The 21236-nt window shown below is 37.0% G+C and overlaps 4 protein-coding genes across 5 annotated transcripts; 2 read left to right on the forward strand and 2 right to left on the reverse strand.

Moving 5' to 3' along the window:
* The first annotated feature begins 2317 nt into the window (after positions 1-2317).
* Positions 2318-5161, forward strand: LOC147869849 (putative pentatricopeptide repeat-containing protein At3g25060, mitochondrial). The gene has a single exon (XM_087328174.1). It carries the CDS (start codon positions 2318-2320, stop codon positions 5159-5161), a length of 2844 nt encoding a protein of 947 aa, XP_087184300.1.
* Positions 5162-6075: 914 nt separating this feature from the next.
* LOC147869850 (non-canonical heme oxygenase HOZ, chloroplastic-like) lies at positions 6076-11859 on the reverse strand. Its single transcript, XM_087333903.1, has 12 exons — positions 11583-11859; positions 10984-11037; positions 10429-10515; positions 10157-10255; positions 9648-9743; positions 9124-9189; positions 8951-9041; positions 8324-8391; positions 8175-8240; positions 7995-8045; positions 6610-6674; positions 6076-6531 (listed from the first exon to the last, which is right to left on the reverse strand). Exons 1-12 carry the CDS (start codon positions 11772-11774, stop codon positions 6486-6488), a joined length of 981 nt encoding a protein of 326 aa, XP_087190029.1. The 5' UTR covers positions 11775-11859; the 3' UTR covers positions 6076-6485.
* A 1861-nt stretch (positions 11860-13720) lies between these two features.
* Positions 13721-15870, reverse strand: LOC147869851 (uncharacterized). Of its 2 annotated transcripts, none has more exons than XM_087333909.1 (4): positions 15343-15867; positions 14826-14895; positions 14385-14547; positions 13721-14084 (listed from the first exon to the last, which is right to left on the reverse strand). In XM_087333909.1, the coding sequence occupies exons 1-4, from the start codon at positions 15827-15829 to the stop codon at positions 13875-13877; spliced, it is 930 nt and encodes a 309-aa protein (XP_087190035.1). In that variant the 5' UTR covers positions 15830-15867; the 3' UTR covers positions 13721-13874. The 2 variants fall into 2 exon arrangements, with proteins under 2 accessions (XP_087190035.1, XP_087190038.1); XM_087333912.1 differs by having other exon boundaries at positions 13928-14084; positions 14380-14547; positions 15343-15870.
* Positions 15871-17381: 1511 nt separating this feature from the next.
* Positions 17382-20850, forward strand: LOC147869852 (pentatricopeptide repeat-containing protein At3g09040, mitochondrial-like). Its single transcript, XM_087333918.1, has 2 exons — positions 17382-17491; positions 17592-20850. Exons 1-2 carry the CDS (start codon positions 17408-17410, stop codon positions 19947-19949), a joined length of 2442 nt encoding a protein of 813 aa, XP_087190044.1. The 5' UTR covers positions 17382-17407; the 3' UTR covers positions 19950-20850.
* The last annotated feature ends 386 nt before the right edge of the window (positions 20851-21236 follow it).

Here is a 21236-nt window from a genome sequence, read left to right on the forward strand (position 1 = left end):
AGCTTCAGTTTCCACTACAAGCATCCTGCTATTCAGCGCCCAAGTCCTGTACCTACAAAAACCAGAATGAATCCACTCTCCTCAACCTCTCATGAAACCTTGCTTCCACCTCCGCCACCATCTTCACTCATCCTTTCAAAATAGATCAGCTTCATTTTCCACTACAACCATCTTGCCATTCATCACTCGAATTCTGTATATATACATTCCTCAGACCATGATGAAAATTTGTATTTGCCTTCGTCGTTGTCTTCATTCATCGTTCTAGCAATTATAATACCTAAATCAGCTTCCACAACAACCCTCTTGCCATTTTCACTAATTCCTGTATCGACAACAAACAAAATGAATGAACTGCCCTTATGAACTTTTGCTTCGACCGTCAACAACATCCTCAATCATCCTTGCCATGTTGTATGCACTAAGAACGGCACTGGTGGCGGAAACAACAACCGAGGTGGAACGTAATTCCACTTTACATCATCACCTACATCCAACAAAATAGGAATAACTGCCCAAATTCTACGAATTCTTCTTCTTTTCCGGTTAGCTTTATTTCCATAACCCTTATAACTATCATACTCACCTTTTACTGTATGTATCAATAACTCCCAAAAGGTCTTAACTTGATCCACAACATGAATTTGAGCATTTTTGGTTGAGCAAGAATATAGAATTCACAAAATTATCAAATTCAAACATGGATGCTACCTACTTACCTTTACTTTATATTTAGCCCTATATTGGTGTCTTTTGAGCCAATGTAATATCTAGTCCTCCAGGTTCCGAGGTTGGAAGCATGTAAAAAACCATGATATTTTATGGAATGAAAATAGGAACAATTTATTGGCCTCATCCGCCTATTTCGGAAATTATTAAGTCACACTAATTCATTCATTTGTTTTCTGCCATTCTGTTCCATAGAACTCTTCAATCTCATCTTCGAACCATGAGACCCACAATCATAGTTGGTGCCATCATCCTTTGAAGTCCTAAAAGCATAGCACTTGCATTGTTTGTAATTAAAATACTGTCCATGTACATTGGCACTGTAATAATATAATGTACGGAACACTACATTACTCATAAACAAGCAATGAATGCAAGTCATATGTAGAAACAAGTACGAGAACTAGTGGAGATAACCACCTATTATGATCGGCACAAGCATACACATGCCCTTAATAATAGAAAATATTATCAAAGAAATGTTAATGTCATGGTTTGAATACATTTTGGGGATCAAGTTTTCAAAGATACAAGGTTGGGAAAACGAAATTGAGGAAGGCTCTTGATTGTACATGACAAAAAAGTAAAGTTCATCGGTGCCCAAAGGAATACAATATATAGTTGCAACCCCACACCAAAGTTGCATTCATTAATAAAATAATACAATGATTGTATATCTAACTTGATGGATGATACATATGCATATATGCCCCTTTCTAGATCAACAATGAACATAGAAAATTCCACAACAAATATTGAAACGTGTTACGACAATGTCGAAATTTGTGATTGTGTGAATATCACCCTCAAGACCGAGTTATAATATTGTGCCTTCCGCCTTATTCTTGTTGAATCAAACCTAACGATCTTACATGAGTACTTACCCACATTTGAGTGCGGCCAACTATCATCAAACAGGTATTCATTAAATTCACAAAGAGATATTTCTCTTCATGGAATGCACGCCAAACATCAAAACGATCATGGAATCCACATGAGAACTTAGAAGCCCCAAATTAGCAAAATATCTCAAGCATATAAGAGGGCAAAGGTGCAAGAATCATAGTAATACTAAGGTCATTTTTCTTCCAACAACTAGTCTACATAGTCATCGGTTATACATGCAATGCATAATCGGGTGAGTGTGGGAATCCTTGTTTCACCGCAAGGGTATTGTGCTGCCTACTCCAACTCAAAAGAGTGGCGAACGGGACAACGCACGTACACAAAGTGACTCCTACGATGTCTTTCTCGTTGGCACATCCATGACACCACACACATGGTATTGTATTGGCAAAAGAGCCAATGTGTCCGTGTATCTGGGTTTGTCCTGTTTGCCTTGATCAGTAGTCGGGCTCTGCGCGCCCAAAGATTCCAATGAGATTTTGGGAATGGGGGTAACCCATTCCGTTATACTTTCAACAAAATTCCCAAAATGCCCTCCCCCCCTCCCCCCCCCCCGGGCGTGTCTTGTGTATTGCCTCTCACTCACTCTGTTTTTCAGAGTCACTCATGCTAAACAGCAGCTCTCTCTCTTCTCTCTCTTCTTCGGAATGATGAGAGAAGCTACTGAAGGGATGCAGGAGATATGGTACCTCGTTGGATTAGGTCTGCATCCCTTTCATCGGGGATATCCCCATCTCTCTGCTCTCTTCCTGCTCCTCCTCCTCCTCAGAAGAAGAAGAACCAAGCTCACCTATACAATCCAAGAAACCTCAAAGAAGGTCTCGATGTCTTCTCTTCATCCTCAGAAATGGTTACTTCTTTGCTCAATCTATGCAGAAAAAGACACGTTCAAGACCCCTCCACGATCCATCTCGTCTATACTTACATTATCTTCCGTGGAATTCAGTTCAACTTTGTATTGGGCGAGACGCTTCTCCTCTCTCTAGCAAAATGCGGTGCTATTGAAGATGCTCAATATTTGCTTCATTATTGTTTGCAACAGAAATCCATCTTTGCTTGGACAGCTATCATCTCTGCTTATGTAGACCTTCGAAAGCCATTAGAAGCTCTGGAAAGCTATGACTATATGATGGTTAGAGATGGGATGGAACCTGATCTATACACTTTTGTTACGCTCTTTAAAGCTTGTGGAGATATACCCAATCTCAAGGAAGGAAGAACTTTGCATATATATGCAGAGAAGAAAGGGTATGCTTCAGATTCCTTTGTTGCTTGCTCTCTCGTGAATATGTATGGGAAATGTAGAAGCATCAAAGAAGCGGAAAAAGTGTTTTTAGAGATTGGTCACCGTGACATGCCCTCATGGAGTGCAATGCTTTCAGCATATCTAGATGATGGTCAAGGTGCAAGGGCGATAATGCTTTATCGGCAAATCTTGGCTGAAGATCAAGGTACATTTGAACCATTGCTTATTCTTGCTCTCAAGGCTTGTGGATGCCTTGCAGAGGAGAGTGTGCCATGTCCACATGGTGACGAAGTCATACATGAGATTAATAAGGCATGTTCACATACGAAGGCCGTGGTTGCCCTAAACATTGGTCAGGCATTGCATTCTCAAGCTTCGGTTTCAGTTTCCTATAATGTGTTTCTCAGCAGTGCCCTTGTACGCATGTATGGCAAATGTGGTGCGATTTCATATGCGGAGAATGCCTTCCTTCAGCTGCCCCAACATGATGATGTAATCTTATGGAATTCGATGCTTTCAGTTTATGTGGAACATGGCCTTGCAATTAAGGCCTTATGGCTTTATAAGGAGATGCACAAAGAGGGCATGCCGGTAGTTAGCAAGCAAACAATCACGATTGCTCTTCGAGCTTGCCAACATTTGTCCGCACAAATGGTGCCGGACAAATTTCTAAACCTTGTTTATGCCTTTTGTGACGATATTGTGAAGAAAGATTTAGTTTCTAACGTTGCCATTGGTGGTGCTTTCATAAGCCTATTAGGTAAGTGTGAGAGAATTGAAGACGCGGAGAGCATTTTTGGTGGGCTATCTAGACATGAGATCCTATCTTGGACTGAGATGGTGTCAGCATATGTAGAAAATGGGCATCCAGATAAGGCATTACAATTATATGGAAAGATAGCGAGGAATGATGTCAGTCCAGATCAGCATACCATTGCAATCAGCATTCAAGCATGTAATATACATCTAGAAATAGAATACTCAACATTTCTTGAAAAGGACGCAATCCTCGAAATTGGCCATGCACTGCATGCCAAAGCTAGAAAGCATCATTTTGTTTCGAATGTCTATATTTCCAGCAGCCTTATAACCATGTATGGCAAATGTGGGCATATCCAAGAGGCCGAAAATCTATTCTTTGTCCGATCCACCACACATAATGTTGTAACGTGGACAGCAATGCTTTCAGTTTATCTCGAACAAGGCCGAGAGTTAACGGTTCTTCAGTTTTACCTTGAGATGCAAAAGGAAGGCATTAGCCCTGATGAGCATGCATTCATGGTTGCCTTTCAAGCATGTGCCAAAATTGGAGAAGAAAAGGCCTCAGAGTTAGTTGTGATTGAAGGTCAATTGTCTAAATCAGTAGCTTTAGAGATTGGGAAGGGACTTCATGCTGATGCTGATAGAATGGGCTTTACATCAGATATACTGGTTGCTAGCACCCTTCTGAACATGTATGGGAAATGTGGTGACCTTATGGAGGCAGAGATGGTTTTCAATACAATATCACAACAAAACAATGTCTCATTATTCACTGCCATACTATCTGTATATGTTGAGCAAGGACAAGGCGACAAGGCCCTGCAGTTGTATGCAAACCAAAGGTATAATATTTTCTTTGACGACGTCATAGCAATTTGTATCTTGAAAGCTTGCAGCTTGACTGCAAACCTTGAAGTTTGTAGGCAAATTCACTTTGATATTGTTTCTACGGGGCTTTCTTGTGTCAAGTCAATGATCAATACTGCTCTTTATGCTTATGGATGTTGTGCAAGCATGGTGGATGCTATGGTTGTGATGGATGGACTACCACAGCCAGATATAGTATCTTGGAATTCATGCATTGGAACCAATGGAGAGAATACCATGACAAGTCTATGTATGTTTGAGACCATGCTATTAGCTGGAATTGAACCTGATGAGATCACGTTTCTTTTGGTTTTGTCCACTTTCAGCCACATAGGTCTAATTGAGAAAGGAATAGAATGTTTTGAATCAATGAAGGAAAAGTATGGCTTGGTTCCCAATAAGAAACACTATGTCACATTTATTGATCTCTTTGGTCGTGCTGGAAGCTTGGATCGGCTCAAAGATTTTATAAATATGCATGTCCTAATCAACTCTGATGTACTCAGTTGGGTATGTTTACTCAGTGCTTGCGATAGACACGGTGATGTGGAGCTTGGAAAATATGTATTTGATCGTGTGGTAGATTTAGAACCTGATGAAACGGTTGCATATGTCTTGATGTCCAATATCTATGCTTACGGGATTAACTGAGCTCAAGCTAATTTAACACTGAAAAACCAGCTGTCATGAAGCTTGATGTCTAATGTCTGTATTTAGACGGTGAGCAAACTAAGCTTTGGCATGATGCATGGACTCGAGCAAAGTAGGGGCATCATCATCCAAGAATAGCAAATGAACAAAAACTTTGAATTTTGCACCACACTACCAAAGTTAATGAATGGAAGTAGCACCTGTAATGTGCAGAGAATTAACTCTGGGTACTATTGAGATCTAACCAGTTGGTAGTGCTCTTAGAATAGACAAATGCCCAAATTGTGTTTATGATATATGGTTTAGCACCCATCAGAAAATTGCAAGATCTACATAATGTTCTTGCTGATACGTATATACTACTCTGATGTTGGAGATCATTCTGCTTCTTCTTTGACTTGGCTTTGACTACACCACAGAGCACATAAGTGAGTTTCAAAATCTTCCTAGGCAAATGAGCAAATGCGCATTTCCAGATAATCAAATAATCAGAATCTGACTTTCAATTTCAAATAAAAAAGATGTTGATGACTAGAAAAGAAGTATAAACAATTTTTCTGTGATTGTGATAACATTTCAATCATTTATTTCACATTGCAAGCAATGTCTGTGGTCACAGATTACTAATCTCAATTGATGTACTGTCTGGATACAACTTAAATCCTAATCAATCCTAATCCACTGGAATACATAATTATATCTTGTTTTTGTGGAAGGTGGCAAAGAATTTTTTGATTTAGCCACTAAACTAACTCTGTATCACGGATTTTGTTTCAGAAGCAAATATAAACAATTAGCTTAGTCTAACACAGCTACTATGTATGAATGATTATAAGACAAGCTCATTGATATAAAACGACCAATAATAATATAAATCCCACTAATCATCTTATTATTAACAAATAAAAAAGATCTGAAATTTATATGAGCCCTGTATATTAACAGAATCGTTAAAAATATACAATGTCTTTTTAAATGGTATAGGGTTAGCTTAATTAAATAACTTAATTAAAGCTAACCTTGCCCCTCAAAACGGCCGCCCTCTAATTTATGCTTTTACTCCAGTTTGCCCCATCTCAAGGTTTTGAGCATCAAAATAGAGCATTCAAACAAATGTAGGGTTGCCAACCTTTTACATCTAAATATATATAAGAGACGTAAGATGGAAATGTACAATAGTGCAACGAATTCAAATGCAAATTCTATAAGAGTGACGCATCATGATTTTGAGTTGATCATAATGATGTGTTTTTTGAAGTAACCATTTGTGAACAATAGAATAGCTACAGACTCCTTCCTTTGTATGACTGGCAAATCTCAATTACTATTCTGCTGTTTCAGTCATTTCCACAATCAAAGTTTTTACATCCCTACAAAAATACAAAATTAGGAATCTAAGAAATTTAAATTTGAACTCATGAGAATTCAGATATTAGACTAAAACTTACTTCCTATTCTCAGCTGGTCTTGGGAATGGAATTCTAAGCTTCATCGGTTTGCCTTGAAATCCAATCTGGTCAATAAGTTAAGAAAGGTAACAATACACACATCTTTACACAGCCAAAACCTTAAAGTTCAATTAGTATGGCAATGCCATTATCCATACTTTTTAGATATCTGTCAGCCATTTATATCTATGAACCATGAATTACTAATGCTGATTAATCATGAAGGTCACATATGAATGTCAGGTGGTGGATGGACACAAAGTAAAGTTAGGTGAGTGAAGTGAAACAAATCTTCACATGCCTGCTCTAAGGATTAGTAAGAGAGATTAGATGGGCTCATTAAATAGGTGATCATTGTGGGAGTGCTTCAGAAATCATATGAAAGGTACAAACCATTAAATGAGTATATGGATATTCCGAAAAGGAAAATAAAAATCCCTACTTTTCCCTAAGAAAATTGCACCATATTCGAGAAGCCCCAAAAGAACTCATCAAAATCCCTACTTTTCTCTTGAAACTTTGGATGCCTTACAGCATCTTTGGCAGGGCTTTGATATACTTCATGCATTCAAGGCATAATGGTCTGAAATTCTAAATCACACCCGTGGTTCATCAGCTTTCTTTCGATGCACACTCCTCCGACCGTTGAATGATGAGATAATAGTCCAACATTTTGATACATTCTTGCAACATTTAAATTTGTTTGCTTCTAGTACTTTGTAAGTTAGGATGATAGATAAGAGTCATTCAACATTTTGATGATCCAACAATCTAGGATGAACCAACCTAGACCAACCTAGAATGTAATATTTCCATCAATGCCACATTCCTATCAAGATTATTTCCCACTTCTGATGGTGCCAGTCATAAACCCCTTTTTATGTAGGAGCTTCCATTAGGGGTGTGTGTGGATAAAGGCTGGAATTGAACAATCTGATAGGTCACTGCCACTTAACCATAGGGAGTTTGGGAATGGCCGAGTTCCTCCTGGAAATATTTGCGTCAGTTGCTGGCTGCATGGGCATCATCAGGATCAAAAGAGGGTATGGGAGTTCATATTCCAGAACCATCAGCATAGCACTGGGAAGAATAATGATAGTGCAAACATTTCCTTCAAGAAATTTTGTCCCTAGCATAGGTTCCAAAATAGCTTGACTGTAGTGATGATTCCACAGGACTTTTATATGTTCCCCTTATAGCAGTCACATTGGAGATCAGGACATGTAGTTTTTGTAATTTCTCTCTATCATTCTCGGATTAGCGGTTTTCATAAATCATGAGATTGCTCCCCCATTTATCACCTAGGTCACCTTGACTACAGAAGCTTATTACAATGAAAACTATACAGAAACATGTGGTAAAGTGGGTCTCTTTCATTTTCGCACCTGAACATTCAGTCCCAATCGGTCCAAGTCAACAATCTTTGCATTTTCCACCTACACAAAACACAGAATAAGAACCCTTCAATCATTCCATTTTCGTGAAAAAGCAATAATACTCTGTATATAAGAATAAGAACCTTTCAACTGTTTTATTCATATAAAAAGTGATATTTGTTATCTCACCTTCACACCCAAAGCTTTCTCCACCATAAATTTTGTCTCGTCAGCATGATCTTTGTTCATATGAGCCTACTCTTCAAGAAATATAGAAGCAAGAAAATTTAGATGACGAAACAGGAGACATTACATCTTACATGTAAAACATATGTTACCGCTATGGGTGCTGAAAATTCTGAAATGAAATCTACTTTTGCACTTCTGAATTCATCCCCAGAAAACTCTGTTAAAAGATATGTCAGACTTCTTTAGCTGTCTATCATTGTTAGATTCAGTTATATTACTATAAAGGCTGATCTTCTTATTTTCAAAATGAAAGAGGATGCTTTCATGAACCAAGTCAACCTCGAGACCATGAAAATATTACTATAAAGGCTGATCTTCTTATTTTCAAAATGAAAGAGGATGCATCCTTTGTTTTTTGGTGTGTTAAAAAAAAGGTTATACAGATTTACATTATCTACGCCAACTTAAGCTTATCCAGCCAAGTTCACTAAATGCTATCTCCTTAATGACAGACTTATATAGTTGTAATATTTCAAGAATAAAACACTGCGATCCATCCATGAGTGAACAAAGGACAGTGGGGGAAGAATACGCGCCAAATTTTCGACAAGAAAATAACAATAGTCAAGAATTAGAATAGCAAGAATAACTATTCTCAAATTTACTGGAGGATCTACAGGCTTTCCTATAACTAATGGACCTATTGTACTCAAGCTATTTTCCTCTCTCATTAAACTATACCAACCAGAAGCAAATAGTTTAAAGCAAATAATCACCTCCATTTCTGTTAAATGGAGTAGCACTTCCTGTTAAGAAGCGGACATATTTTGGCTCAATGCGCAGGAACTTGAAATCTCCAAAATCCACCTTCAAATATTAGAAACAAAGATAATTCATCAGACCTAAAGAATATATTTAGTCCATCAATGCAGAGGTAGTCGGTTCCTACCCAAAAAGCATCAGGATGCTTGGAAAGGAAGATGTCACGCACTCTTCTCTGATCATGTTCAGGTACCTAAGATAAAGCATCAAAATTCAATTGGCCAAATATGATATTACGCACTGGAAAAAAGGATGTTCAAATTATGTAAATGAATCCAGGTGTATGTACTGAAATTTTAAAGAGTTATTTAAGCTGACACACAAGACAATTAGCTCATTTCCGATTCAAAACTCCACATGTGGTATTTTAAGGCCGTGTAAGAACTTGGGCTGCATGGGCGTTATTCTGAACCTTGGCAAGAACAAAGGTTATGAAATCAACAACATTGGTGTGCAGCAGAAGCAGAGGCCAAGTATGAGTATGTTACAAATGTTCGAAACAGCACAAATCTCTAAATTTTGTGAAAGAAAGCAGATGATGTTCTGGACAAAGGAGCTAGAATATACTTTGGGTTATTTATATGTACTACACATTAAATGTGGCTAAAAGTCGTAATTAGACTCCAAATTACACAAGATCGATAAACTTACCTCTACTGCCTCACCGATATATGTGACAACCACGTCACTTCTGTCAAGTTTATCTTTCATAATTAGTAACGAACATTTGGGTGTCTTTTGCAAATCCTGTGTCAATGTACCATAGAAAGATAAATCACACTATGTTCTACTTAGACAATTTCTCCAAAAAATAATTGATATCGCTACTATTCTTATGTAGCTTTACATTTTGGAAAACCAAGAGACATAAAAAAGGTGATCCCAGTGTCCATAATATAAACTGGAGTATGAAATATGAAAAGTGGAGATACATTCATTTTTTTCTGTATATTATATGCATAAAAATTCTTCGTAATTTTGCACAGCCAAAATTCTAAGTGAAGAACGAAGAGAATGAAATATTAGTATGACACAAGATTATCCGCAATTGTTTTTAGAAGATACTGTAAATTGGATCATCTTTAACCTCACACAATTCAAAGCCTAGTTGATTTTTTGAAGGATGGGGAACCATTTGATAGGAATAGCAACAACCGTACCTTGGTATGCAGTGAAAGACTACTAACTGCAGTAATTAAGCTTCCATCTTGCTCTGCAGCAATATCAAGAAGTGAAGTATATGGGAAGCCTTCATATTTCTGTTACAAACTATGAATGTTCATGTTAAAAATGGAGAATTCACAATGCACAGAATGAAGAAAATATGATATAGACTCTCTTGCCTTCCAAACAGACTGTAAATTTCTTGTTGAGAATAGAACATAAAAAATTCCTCTTTTATAGTAAAGACAATGAGAATATTAGGCTTTACCTGTGAAACAGTTGACACGAAAGCATTTAAAGTTTTATTTATAAGAGTGCGCGATTCCTCAACAATAGAAAGTCTTGCTGCTTCTTTCTGCATAGCAGTGCAATCAATCAATGGCACTTGTGAGGATACAAAATGAACATGCATATAAAGAATTGTATTACGCTGAAGATTTACAAGAAATTAATGAGAATTGAGAAATAACATGGAGATAATCTATAAATACAATCTTATTAAGACTAAAATAAACTACCCTCATGAGTAATCTGGCCTACCATCACCAATGATCATAATAGTTTTAGCAGCTATCATTTGGATGAGAAAATATATTGTGAACATTACATTTCTTTATATCTTTTTATAAGATAGCATTTTCAAAATATATTCCATGTACATATAGCTATGGTTTAAAGAAAAGTGATATTGATTGATTCACACTATAAAAAATATACGTTTGAGGCATGTACAAAACATAGCTTATGTCCAAAGACAAATATCTGTATGAGATGAGAAGAAAACGCAATAAAATATTCTATGAGTTTCAGCAAATGTTCTTACTTGATGTGCTATGACACACTCCCAGAACTCGTGTTCTTCCTTCTCATTTGCAGTCTGCAGAAGTGAAAACAAAGGACAAATTTTGCAAGCATACATATGAAGTATAGATTTTAGGGGATACATTATATTGCTTCCTTCATCACGCATATATCTCCATAAGGTCAAAAGGCTACAATTAGAGGAATGATACATACGAAAAAATTGTATTCAAGAAAGTTGGGCATCAAAATTCTAAATTTTTTATATGACTTCAACAGGAAAGTATATTTTTATATTTATATAAGATTACCTCACACAAATACAATGGTCAATTCTTCAATTCCTAGATGGCAATGCAAGATGTTGACTTCTCTCCTAAAGCAAAAACCTGAAGTTCTTTGCATATCAAGGTTGAACTCGTGGTAAATAGCATAGATAGCTTCAAATTTTGGGAAATGGATTACATATCCTCGAATACGTTTATCTTTCTAAGATTTATGAACTAAGCAGAGAAGCAAAAGCTATGAATTAAGAGAAGTTTTAGTATTAAGAACTAAGAAAAGATCGGAAGAGAAAGCAGGATTTAAATTGGAAACAATGATGAGAATCAAGCAACTAACCTGCGAAGGTGAAGCAGTATTGGTTGTCATGTTAGAGACCATAAATCGTTGATAGTGAGGGAGACAGCGTCGGGGTGAAGGTGGAAAAAGGTTGAGGTTGAAGGAAGGAAATGAGGAGAGCCCAAATGAAGAAGAATGGTGGTTTGGCGATAAAGGGCGAAGCCAAAAGTTCCGGGTAGCAGAAATGGCCATGGCCCAGGGTCTGTCTCGTTTGAAAAGGAGAGAACTCTGCTAGTTCAAAACGAAATCTCTCTCTCTCCTTCCAGAGTTATTGGAGGAGGGATTGGGAGGGTATTTGATCAAAAAACACGTAAAACAAGGGGAAAGAATGAAACCACACACCCAATCAAACCACTGCCTGCCTGCTTTCTATGACCTTATAAGGCCCTCGGGCCTCCCCTGTTTCCAAGCTTTTTGTTTGTGTTATACCATATATGTATGTATGTATCTATCTATCTATCCATCTCTCTCTATATATCTATCTATTTATTTCCCCTGTTTCCAAGCTTTTTGTTTGTGTTCTATCATATATGTATGTATGTATGTATGTATGTAGCTATCTAATGTATGTATGTATCCATCTCTCTCTATATATCTATCTATTTATTTCCCCTGTTTCCAAGCTTTTTGTTTGTGTTATAACTTATATCATATATGTATGTATCTATCTCTCTCTCTCTCTCTCTCTCTCTCTCTCTCTCTCTCTATCTATCTATCTATTTCTCCTGATTCCAAGTTTTTTGTTTGTGTTATATCATATATGTATCTATCTCTCTCTCTCTCTCTATATATATATATATATCTCTCTCTATCTATCTATTTCTACATATTATAGCACTTGCACCATATGAACCGAAATGGATACCTTGAAGTGTTCATTTCTCTCGCTCTCTTATTGTTGAGTCGATGGTTTTACACCACAACATCAAAAGTTGTCCAAGCTATGGAGAAACCCCATCACCATGGGCTTTGAACATGTGCCCTAAACTTACCCTCTTTGACTACCTCATGGGTTCTCATACCTATCTTATCTATGTTGCCTTCCTTTGATGTGAATCACATGTAGTTACTAACAAGTTTGCTCAATCAAACGACATTTATCCATTCATATAACATGTGGGGGAAGTCACCTAAGTGAACAAATGTTGAATAGGTAATAAATACATCTCCCTTTGAGGTAATGTGCAATGGTCTAATAAAAGGAGTCATGTCCCCAATCCTAGCTAATTTGAGCTTTTGAGAGATGATAACACATGAAATGGTGCAAAAATATTGTTGAACCTCCTCCACAAAATAACACAATTTTCGTAATGTCAATATATATATATGCAAAACAATATTGCAAAGTTTAAGCATCATTCTAGATCTACAAAACATACTAAATTGCACAACATTGGTTAAACAAGACATAGAAATGATAGCCTAGTTCAAGTGCAAAAGGGGAGAAATACAACCGATGGAGTGGAAGCCACTTCTACAGAAAGATAAGAGTGCAAAGACAACTCGCAATTGTCTTCATTCTTTACACCATTAATTCAACCTTCTTGAAATATGAGAAGCACAAATATTTGAGAAGATGCTTCAAGTACTTTATCTTGATACATATGCCATATCCTAGACAAATCTTATGCACCAGGGAAATCCATGATTTGTAGATGGCACAATCATTCCTCCTAAGTTATTCAACTAACTCCTTAATCTCAAAATGTAAGGCACCAATGGGACACCATTTGTAAGACTGAACAAAGAGTGATCGATAAAATCTATAAAAGAATAGAAAAGAAAAGAATATATTGCTGAAAGCAGGATAGAACACACAAGACCCCTAGGCTTCATTGCTAGTTCCAAATGCAAAATCATTGATCTAACAATTTATGACTTTCATGTAGCTCTAAAATCATCCTTTCTATACAGCAAAGTTACAAAACATTATCCTTTTATTAGCTTTTAACATATGACTGTTATCCAAGTCATGATGAGATGAAAAGACTAAGAGAACTATAGTCATTACAAAGGCCTCAATTTTAAAGAGTAAAACATCTAGAACCTTGACTATCTAAAACTGTATTATAAAAGCACCTAGATAACCAAGGATCTTTTTAATGACACATAATCGCGACTCCATTTGGGCAAATCAATCAAACAAATAATAATCGACATGCTCATGGGACGACTTCTTCAAAGTGCTCAATCCCACAACTCTTAAATCAAGTTTAGATCACATCTCAATATGCGTTGAAGCTAATATTACCCAAGGCAGCTGTAAGATGCCATGTTTTTTTCAGTAAACAACTATTTTCTCCAATATTTTCTCAGACAAGCCAAGTGAATTAAAAGCTCAGAAGTCCCTTGGTTGTTTATCGAACTAGTCATAATCCAAGGGGGCAGTTTTTCCATATCCTCTTTGAGCCACCTCAAGAAATCATACACATTCTCTTCGACTGCATGCTTATTCCTTGATCTCCTTTTGTCACATTTTGTGAACACTAGTGTGAAAGGAATCTGCAAATGTTACCTTGAGGATTAAGACTTTGTGAACATTAGTGTGAAAGGAATCTATCTCAATATACAAAAACACCAAAATAACCCTAATGTTTTGGGTATTTCACCATAACATCATTAAGTTTTCAAATATTACCAAGCGACCCCTATGCAGTATTTTTTGAGAAGTATTTAGTTAAATTTGTTTGTTCTAATGGGGTATTTTGGAAATTTTGAGAGCTTAAGGAGTATTCTTGTAAACACCCAAAACGTTAGAGGCATCTTTGCTATTTTTTTCCAAACACCAATGAATTACCTCACCTTGGCTTTAGCAAGCCATTCTATATAACCAAAATCTGATTTCTTGGGCTTCACACTACCATCAATTAACAACATAACTGATACCAATGACTCTCTTTTAAGAAAATAGTCTCTCGTGAAGTTATCCCAATCCACACGAACATTGGTAGGAGCTCTAGCGAACCTACATGACATAAATCGTTGTAATCATTTTTTTCCCTCATTCTTTTAAGGGAATAATCCATATACCCCTAACCTTTTTGCACATTCCCCAAAATCCCCTATGTTTTCTAAATTCACCAGAATCATCAGATTTCAATTACCAAAACACTCATCAGTTTCAAGTCAGCTTAAAGAACAATTCATCTGGTCCTAATTATGAGTTGATATTTAAGGGGTATATTGGTAGTTTTTCCGTTCTATTAATTAAGAAAAGCAATTATGTCTTGAGTTGAGAGATACCCATAGCCAGGAAGATCTACTAAATACCAGCTCTTGTTGATGATGAAGTGGTTTATGACTTGGGTCTTCCCTGCAATGAAATGGAGCTGTTAAATCTTGTTTTTTATTACACATTTAAGAATATGGGTAAGAATTTGGGCCCAGCTCAATTACTTAGAAAGAGAAACAGACCCATTTCCACTCTTGTTTTTTTTAAATTCTACTCATTATTCACATGTTTATGCATATTATATTACATACATACACATACGTACGTATGTGCACATGTAGACTCGAAGTGACTCTAACTCTTACCTGGTGTTCTACAGGTCTTTGCAAGAAGTTTTCTTCTGGCCAAGAGTGTTGTTGATGAATAAGTTAAAAAGAGACAAAGACCCGTGTCCACGTACATTAAATCTTTTATTAATTTCATTTCCGATATAAATATCAATGTATGTATGTACACATACATCATATACACATAAAGGTTCATACATAAATACATATACACATAGCTCCAAGTAAATCTAACACTTACCTGGTGTCTTTGATGTCTTAGCAAGCTGTTTTCTTCTAACCAGAGTGTTGATGAGAGAGGATTTGCCAACATTAGAACGACCCACAAGAGCAAATTCAAGGAACCCATCTTTAGGGCAATCCTTAACACTGACGCTGCTCTTCAAGAACTCAGCCTGAGTCACAAATTCTTGTCTTGTGTTAGAGTTAACAAATATATTGGAACAGGGGAGCCTCCTAAGACCAGAAACAGAGGATGCACCAGGAGGGAGAAAAACATCTCCTTCTATGGCAGAGTAATTCGAATTTGCACTTATGTTGGAGTTTGCATTAGTGTTTGAATTTGAATCCGTATTTGTATTTGAATTGGCTGTGTGATCTAATGGTTTGTTCTTCACCACTGAAAGACTTGATGATGATGATGATGATGATGATACAGAGTGTATGGATTCTCTTTGGCCACATAAGTAGACGATGATAGCACACCCTCTTCTTCTCACTTGAAGCATCGTATAGGCTAACCAATCTGCGTCTAAGGCTTAAGCAAAAGAAAGAGGGGGCTAGCTAACCAAAGGAAAGGTTATATTACATGAAGACCTATGTGAGGAGCAAGAATAATATTGGTTCATAAACCTTCTTCATCTTCTTGCTCACATTATAAACCCCTTCTACTCGAGAAGAATGCATTAAGCATGGCCCCATCATACATACTACTCTACTACATACACATTCATATCCTGGCCCATCAAATATACCAAAATTTATGCCTTCATTCGGTTAGTTATATTCTATTGCTGTAAGCCCAAATGTTTGCCTTGTCATAGTTTAGTTTAGTTTAGTTATGGAAGACTAGAAATATCCAGACATTGTCACTTTCATCAATCGCGTATCGAATTGAACCATCGTTCAATATTCTTCAAATAACTTGGTTCATAATTCTATTTTGTATGCATCTAATGTAAAACTCATTGCCCATGCCAAATAAAGTTGCATGGAGTTACTTAAAGACTTATAGCTATTTTTGTAAACTTTCCAACCCTTGAAAGTGTCCATAAGGTTAGGCGAAGTCTAGACAAACAACAATTCTCTTGCACGATAATGTATAACAAATGCATTCAACTTATTTGTGAAATTACAATTCACACGATAAAAGTGTTATAGAACCATTTATCCTACCATTTTGGTGCTAGCACAAAAGTCAGTTCACGTATTCATTTTATATGGATGACATCCAAGTATTTGGATGCACTTTCAAATACGTAGATCAATGTTGATGAGACATGCATGTATATTTACATTAAAAAACCAATTGAAAGGAGCAAGTGTTATCATTTTGGTCCCTTTACCCCAAACCAAAAGAGCTCAAACTCAAATAAAGACCATAGTATCCCAAACCATAGCATGAAAAAGCATTTTAGCCACATATAACATAGAGGCTTCTCCGCAACAATCAACAACCTCTTCTTAATTGATTACGAGTAGCCTTATCAAGGTCAGATGCAAATTGTGCCCATTGCTAATTCAGATTTAGTTGTTGCAGGCTTCGTTATTTTGGGTTGAGATGCAAAGGCCACTCGTGAAACATTGCAAAATAATGAAAAATACTCAATCAATCCTTAACATCAAAGGTCGTACATTCACTCAAGTCTCTTGCGAAATTCCGATTGTCATAGAAAACTCTTAGAGTTTTAGCACGCCAATAGTTGGCTCCAGAAAAGGGTGGAGAATAAAACATGAGTTGGTATGGAATGTGACTATCTCGATCGTATATCAGAGCACGCAAGTGTTCTCGGGCTGGTCTACTATGAAAGGGGACACCACTTGACCACAAGGAAAAAACACACATAATGGGCGTGACACGATGATTGAACACGGCCACACCATATATGTACATACATACATATGTATGTATTTGATATCGAAAACACATGGATCCTGGTGCCGCCGGGTGGTTCCGAGAAAACCACATCAAACGAAGGAGGACCGGTAGAGCGGCTAAATATGCAAATTCCCAAATCTGTTTCATATTCATAATGTGAACAAAAAAGACACTCACACTTACACTCTTGTGCTTCTTCCTGTCTCCAATGGCCTCTACAGAGAGCATCTTCTTCAAGGACCATTACTTCTTTAAAGATCCGTCGAACCTCCCTTCCAACCCACACCACAAGGTAATGTGTTAGAAGCATTTTTCTGTGATTAATTCGTGGAAATTTTGAGCAGAGACCCAAATGTGCTCAATCCTTGCTTTTTTCTCTCCTTCCATTACAGGATAGAATCCCTATATCCTCCGGCTTCGTGCAGAAACAAAGAGAAATTCCATCATCATGCTTTTCACGGGGCGAAGGCGAAGAAAAAAATCTCAGATTTGTTGAATCCAAAGGTATGCAAAAGTTACACAATGACGATCAAGCTATTATTACACTTTTGAATGTATTAAAAATGTGCCAAAAAGACAAGGATTTAATGAAAGTGAGATGGATTCATGCTAAGGTTGTTGAGAAAAACTTGATTAGAAAAAATGTTTGTGTGGCCACTTCATTGATAACAACATATGCAAAGTGTGGGGCAGTAGAAGAAGCTCGAGAAGTATTTGAGAAGCTTCCAGAAAGAGATGTTGTTTCATGGAGTGCACTTATCTCTGGATATGCCCTAAATGGGCTAGGAAATGAAGCTTTGAAATGTTTTGAACTAATGAAAAAGGAAAGAATGAATCCAAATTCAGTAACTTATATCTCCGTTTTGAAAGCATGTGGGATTGTGAAATCTCTAGAGACCGGGGGATTTATAGATGCCGAGATTCGAAAGAGAGGATTATTCAAGAAAGACATTGCGCTCGGGAATGCATTGATGGACATGTATTGCAAGTGCGGTTCTTTGGATAAAGCAAAGGAAGTGTTCGAAAAGCTTCTCGTGAGGGATGTTGTATCTTGGAATGTATTGATTACTGGATATGTACAACATCGGCTTGGAGATGAAGCATTGAAATGCTTCAAACAAATGAAAGATGAGAGTGTCTACCCAAACGTGATCACTTATATAGGCGTATTGAGAGCTTGTGGCATCATGAAATCTGTAGAGATCGGGGAAGATATAGATGCGGAGATCAGAAAGCAAGGGCTATTATGGAAAGGCATTGTGATTGGCAACACATTGATGGACATGTATTCTAAGTGTGGTATGATGGAGAAAGCAAAAGAAGTTTTTGAGGAGCTTCCAATGAGAGATGTGGTGTCTTGGAATGTGCTTATAACTGGCTATGCCCAACATGGGCTCAGTGATGAAGCATTGAAATGCTTTAAAAAAATGAATGATGCCAAAGTCTGTCCAAATTCAGTCACTTTTATATGCATTTTGAAATCATGTGGCAATATAGGGTCTCTAGAGATTGGGAAAGATATAGATGCGAAGATCAGAAAGCAAGGGTTATTGCATAAAGATATCGTGCTTGGCAATGCACTATTGGACATGTATTCCAAATGTGGTGTTTTGGAGAAAGTACGAGACGTTTTTGAGCAACTTCCTGTACGTGATGTTGTATCATGGAATGTTTTGATTGCAGGATATGCCCACCGTGGGCTTGGTGATGAAGCATTGAAATGCTTCAAACAAATGAAAGCTGCAGGACTTCGTCCTAATGCAATAACCTATGTATGCATTTTGAAAGCTTGTGGGATTGTAAGGTCCCTGGAGATTGGGGAAGATATAGATTCTGAGATCAGAAAGGAAGGGTTATTGCAGAATAACAATGTGCTTGGAAATGCATTGTTGGACATGTATTTCAAGTGTGATGCTCTTGAGAAAGCATGCAAAGTGTTTGAAGAGCTTCCAGTCAGGGATGTTGTGACTTGGAATGCCTTAATTACTGGATATACCAATCATGGTCTTGGTTGTGAAGCATTGAAATGTTTTAAACAGATGAAAGACGCCAGAGTCGTGCCAAATGTGGTAACTTATATTTGCATTCTGAAAGCTTGTGGTATTATGGGGATTCTAGAGATCGGAAAAGCTATAGATGCGGAGATCCAAGAGCGAGGTTTATTGAAGAAAGATGCCGTGCTTGGCAGTGCATTGGTGGACATGTATTCAAAGTGTGGTGCATTAAAGAAAGCTCAAGAAGTGTTTCAGAAGCTTCTAGTGCGTGATGTTGTGGCTTGGAATGCCTTGATCACTGGATATGGCCAGTTAGGTCAAGCAAATGTGGTTTTGGGCCTATATAAACAGATGAGGGATGAAAATGTAATGCCGGACTCTGTTACCTTCATCGTTTTACTGAATATGTGTAGCCATGCAGGTTTAGTAGAGGAAGGAGAACGACTGTTTGACGAAATGTGTGATGTTTATTGTCTGTCTCCAGTACTAGAACATTACACTTGTATGGTTGATCTATTTGGCCGTGCTGGACATTTTGATAAGGTGAAACACTTGCTTGAAAAAGTTCCCAATTCGAGCCATCTTCCATTATTCCGGAGTATATTGGCCTCTTGTAAAAAGTGGAGGAATGAGAAGCTTGCAAAATGGGCATTTGAGAAATCAGTAGAGTTAGATGAAAAGTGTGCAGCTTCATATGTGTGCATGGGAGATACATATGCAATAGCTGGAATGCAAGATAGAAACCCCGAATTTTAGTGATTCATTGATGTGCCTTGCTAGAGCTATCGTCAAAGTGTGGGTATATATATCCAAAGTTGGAGGATATATGTAGCCAACGACCATAAGGAAGCCATTCTCCCAACATTTGCATAGAGCAACACGAGCCATTTAGATGATGAAAAGAAGAATGTGGTGTTTCCTCAACAAGAAGTGCTATGAGCAACAAAATGAACAACTATTATAGGATGGTTACACCCCAATGTATAAGACGTCATTTCAGATGATAGAAAGGAGAGTATGTTGTGGGTCCTCCATGAGAAATTCTATGAGCGGTCTATATATTCAAGTTAGAAGAGATTTGTCAACTGCTATAATAGGAGAGCAATGCTCGTAAAGGTTTTGCATTATATATTTGAAGCCATCCAGATGATGAAAAGGAGAATGTGTTGTGTCCTAAATGAAAAATGTCATGAATCATGATCCAGGTGATATTCACTTGGGAGGAGAATAGCTCTCTCAAGATTTCCCATGGTGATTCGTTAACCAATGCTTAATTCCATGTTTAGGGACCTTCGACCTAATAGAAGCCCTGAATCATACAGATGAAGCTGTATCGATACATGTTAAATAACATGCATAGGAAGATTAACATGTGCAAGAATAAAATGCCAATTACTTCATGAATATTCAGTGAGTTCCTTGTTGTATTCAAATTTCCATGAAGAGCTTGTCCATTATAATCCTACGTAATGAAAGTGTATGGAGATAAGGCTAGGAATCAGCATTTGTTCAATGTCAAATGGAAACATGAAACCATAGCTTGACTGGTTTGGTTCCGTCTGAGTCTTTATCGACTTAAGATTTTGCGGTTTATCCAGCAACAAACCATGCTGAAAATGGCTTAAGGATTGGGGGACATTTTATAAATATTTATTAAATATGTAACTTTATAAGTTGTGTAACATGGTATTTTCACATTTTAACTTTGAACTGGAACAATTTGTCCTTTTCCGTTAGAAAATACTTTTTTAATGAAGAAATAATTAAATAGTTTTTTGAGTTAGAAAGTAGAAATGCAATACTTTTTCAAATAATGAGGAGAAAAATACTCCTAACTTCATTGTATCGCATCAACTTTAACCTTTAACTCCAACTCCCTTGACCATGTAACTTGTAATTGTATCATAGAAATAGTGTTACTAGGACAAACAAGGGAATTATTTATTGCAAGGAGTTTTGAATAGTAGTAAGTGTATTCTTTGGGTATTTTTTAAATTATTTAGGTCATTAAGTGCTTATTTTATACATATACTAATACATACA

This window comes from Azolla caroliniana, unplaced genomic scaffold, assembly GCF_043228905.1.
Source record: "Azolla caroliniana isolate FFs.n. ecotype wild unplaced genomic scaffold, voAzoCaro1.0.p SCAF_1, whole genome shotgun sequence".
In the NCBI taxonomy this organism is placed as follows: domain Eukaryota; kingdom Viridiplantae; phylum Streptophyta; class Polypodiopsida; order Salviniales; family Salviniaceae; genus Azolla; species Azolla caroliniana.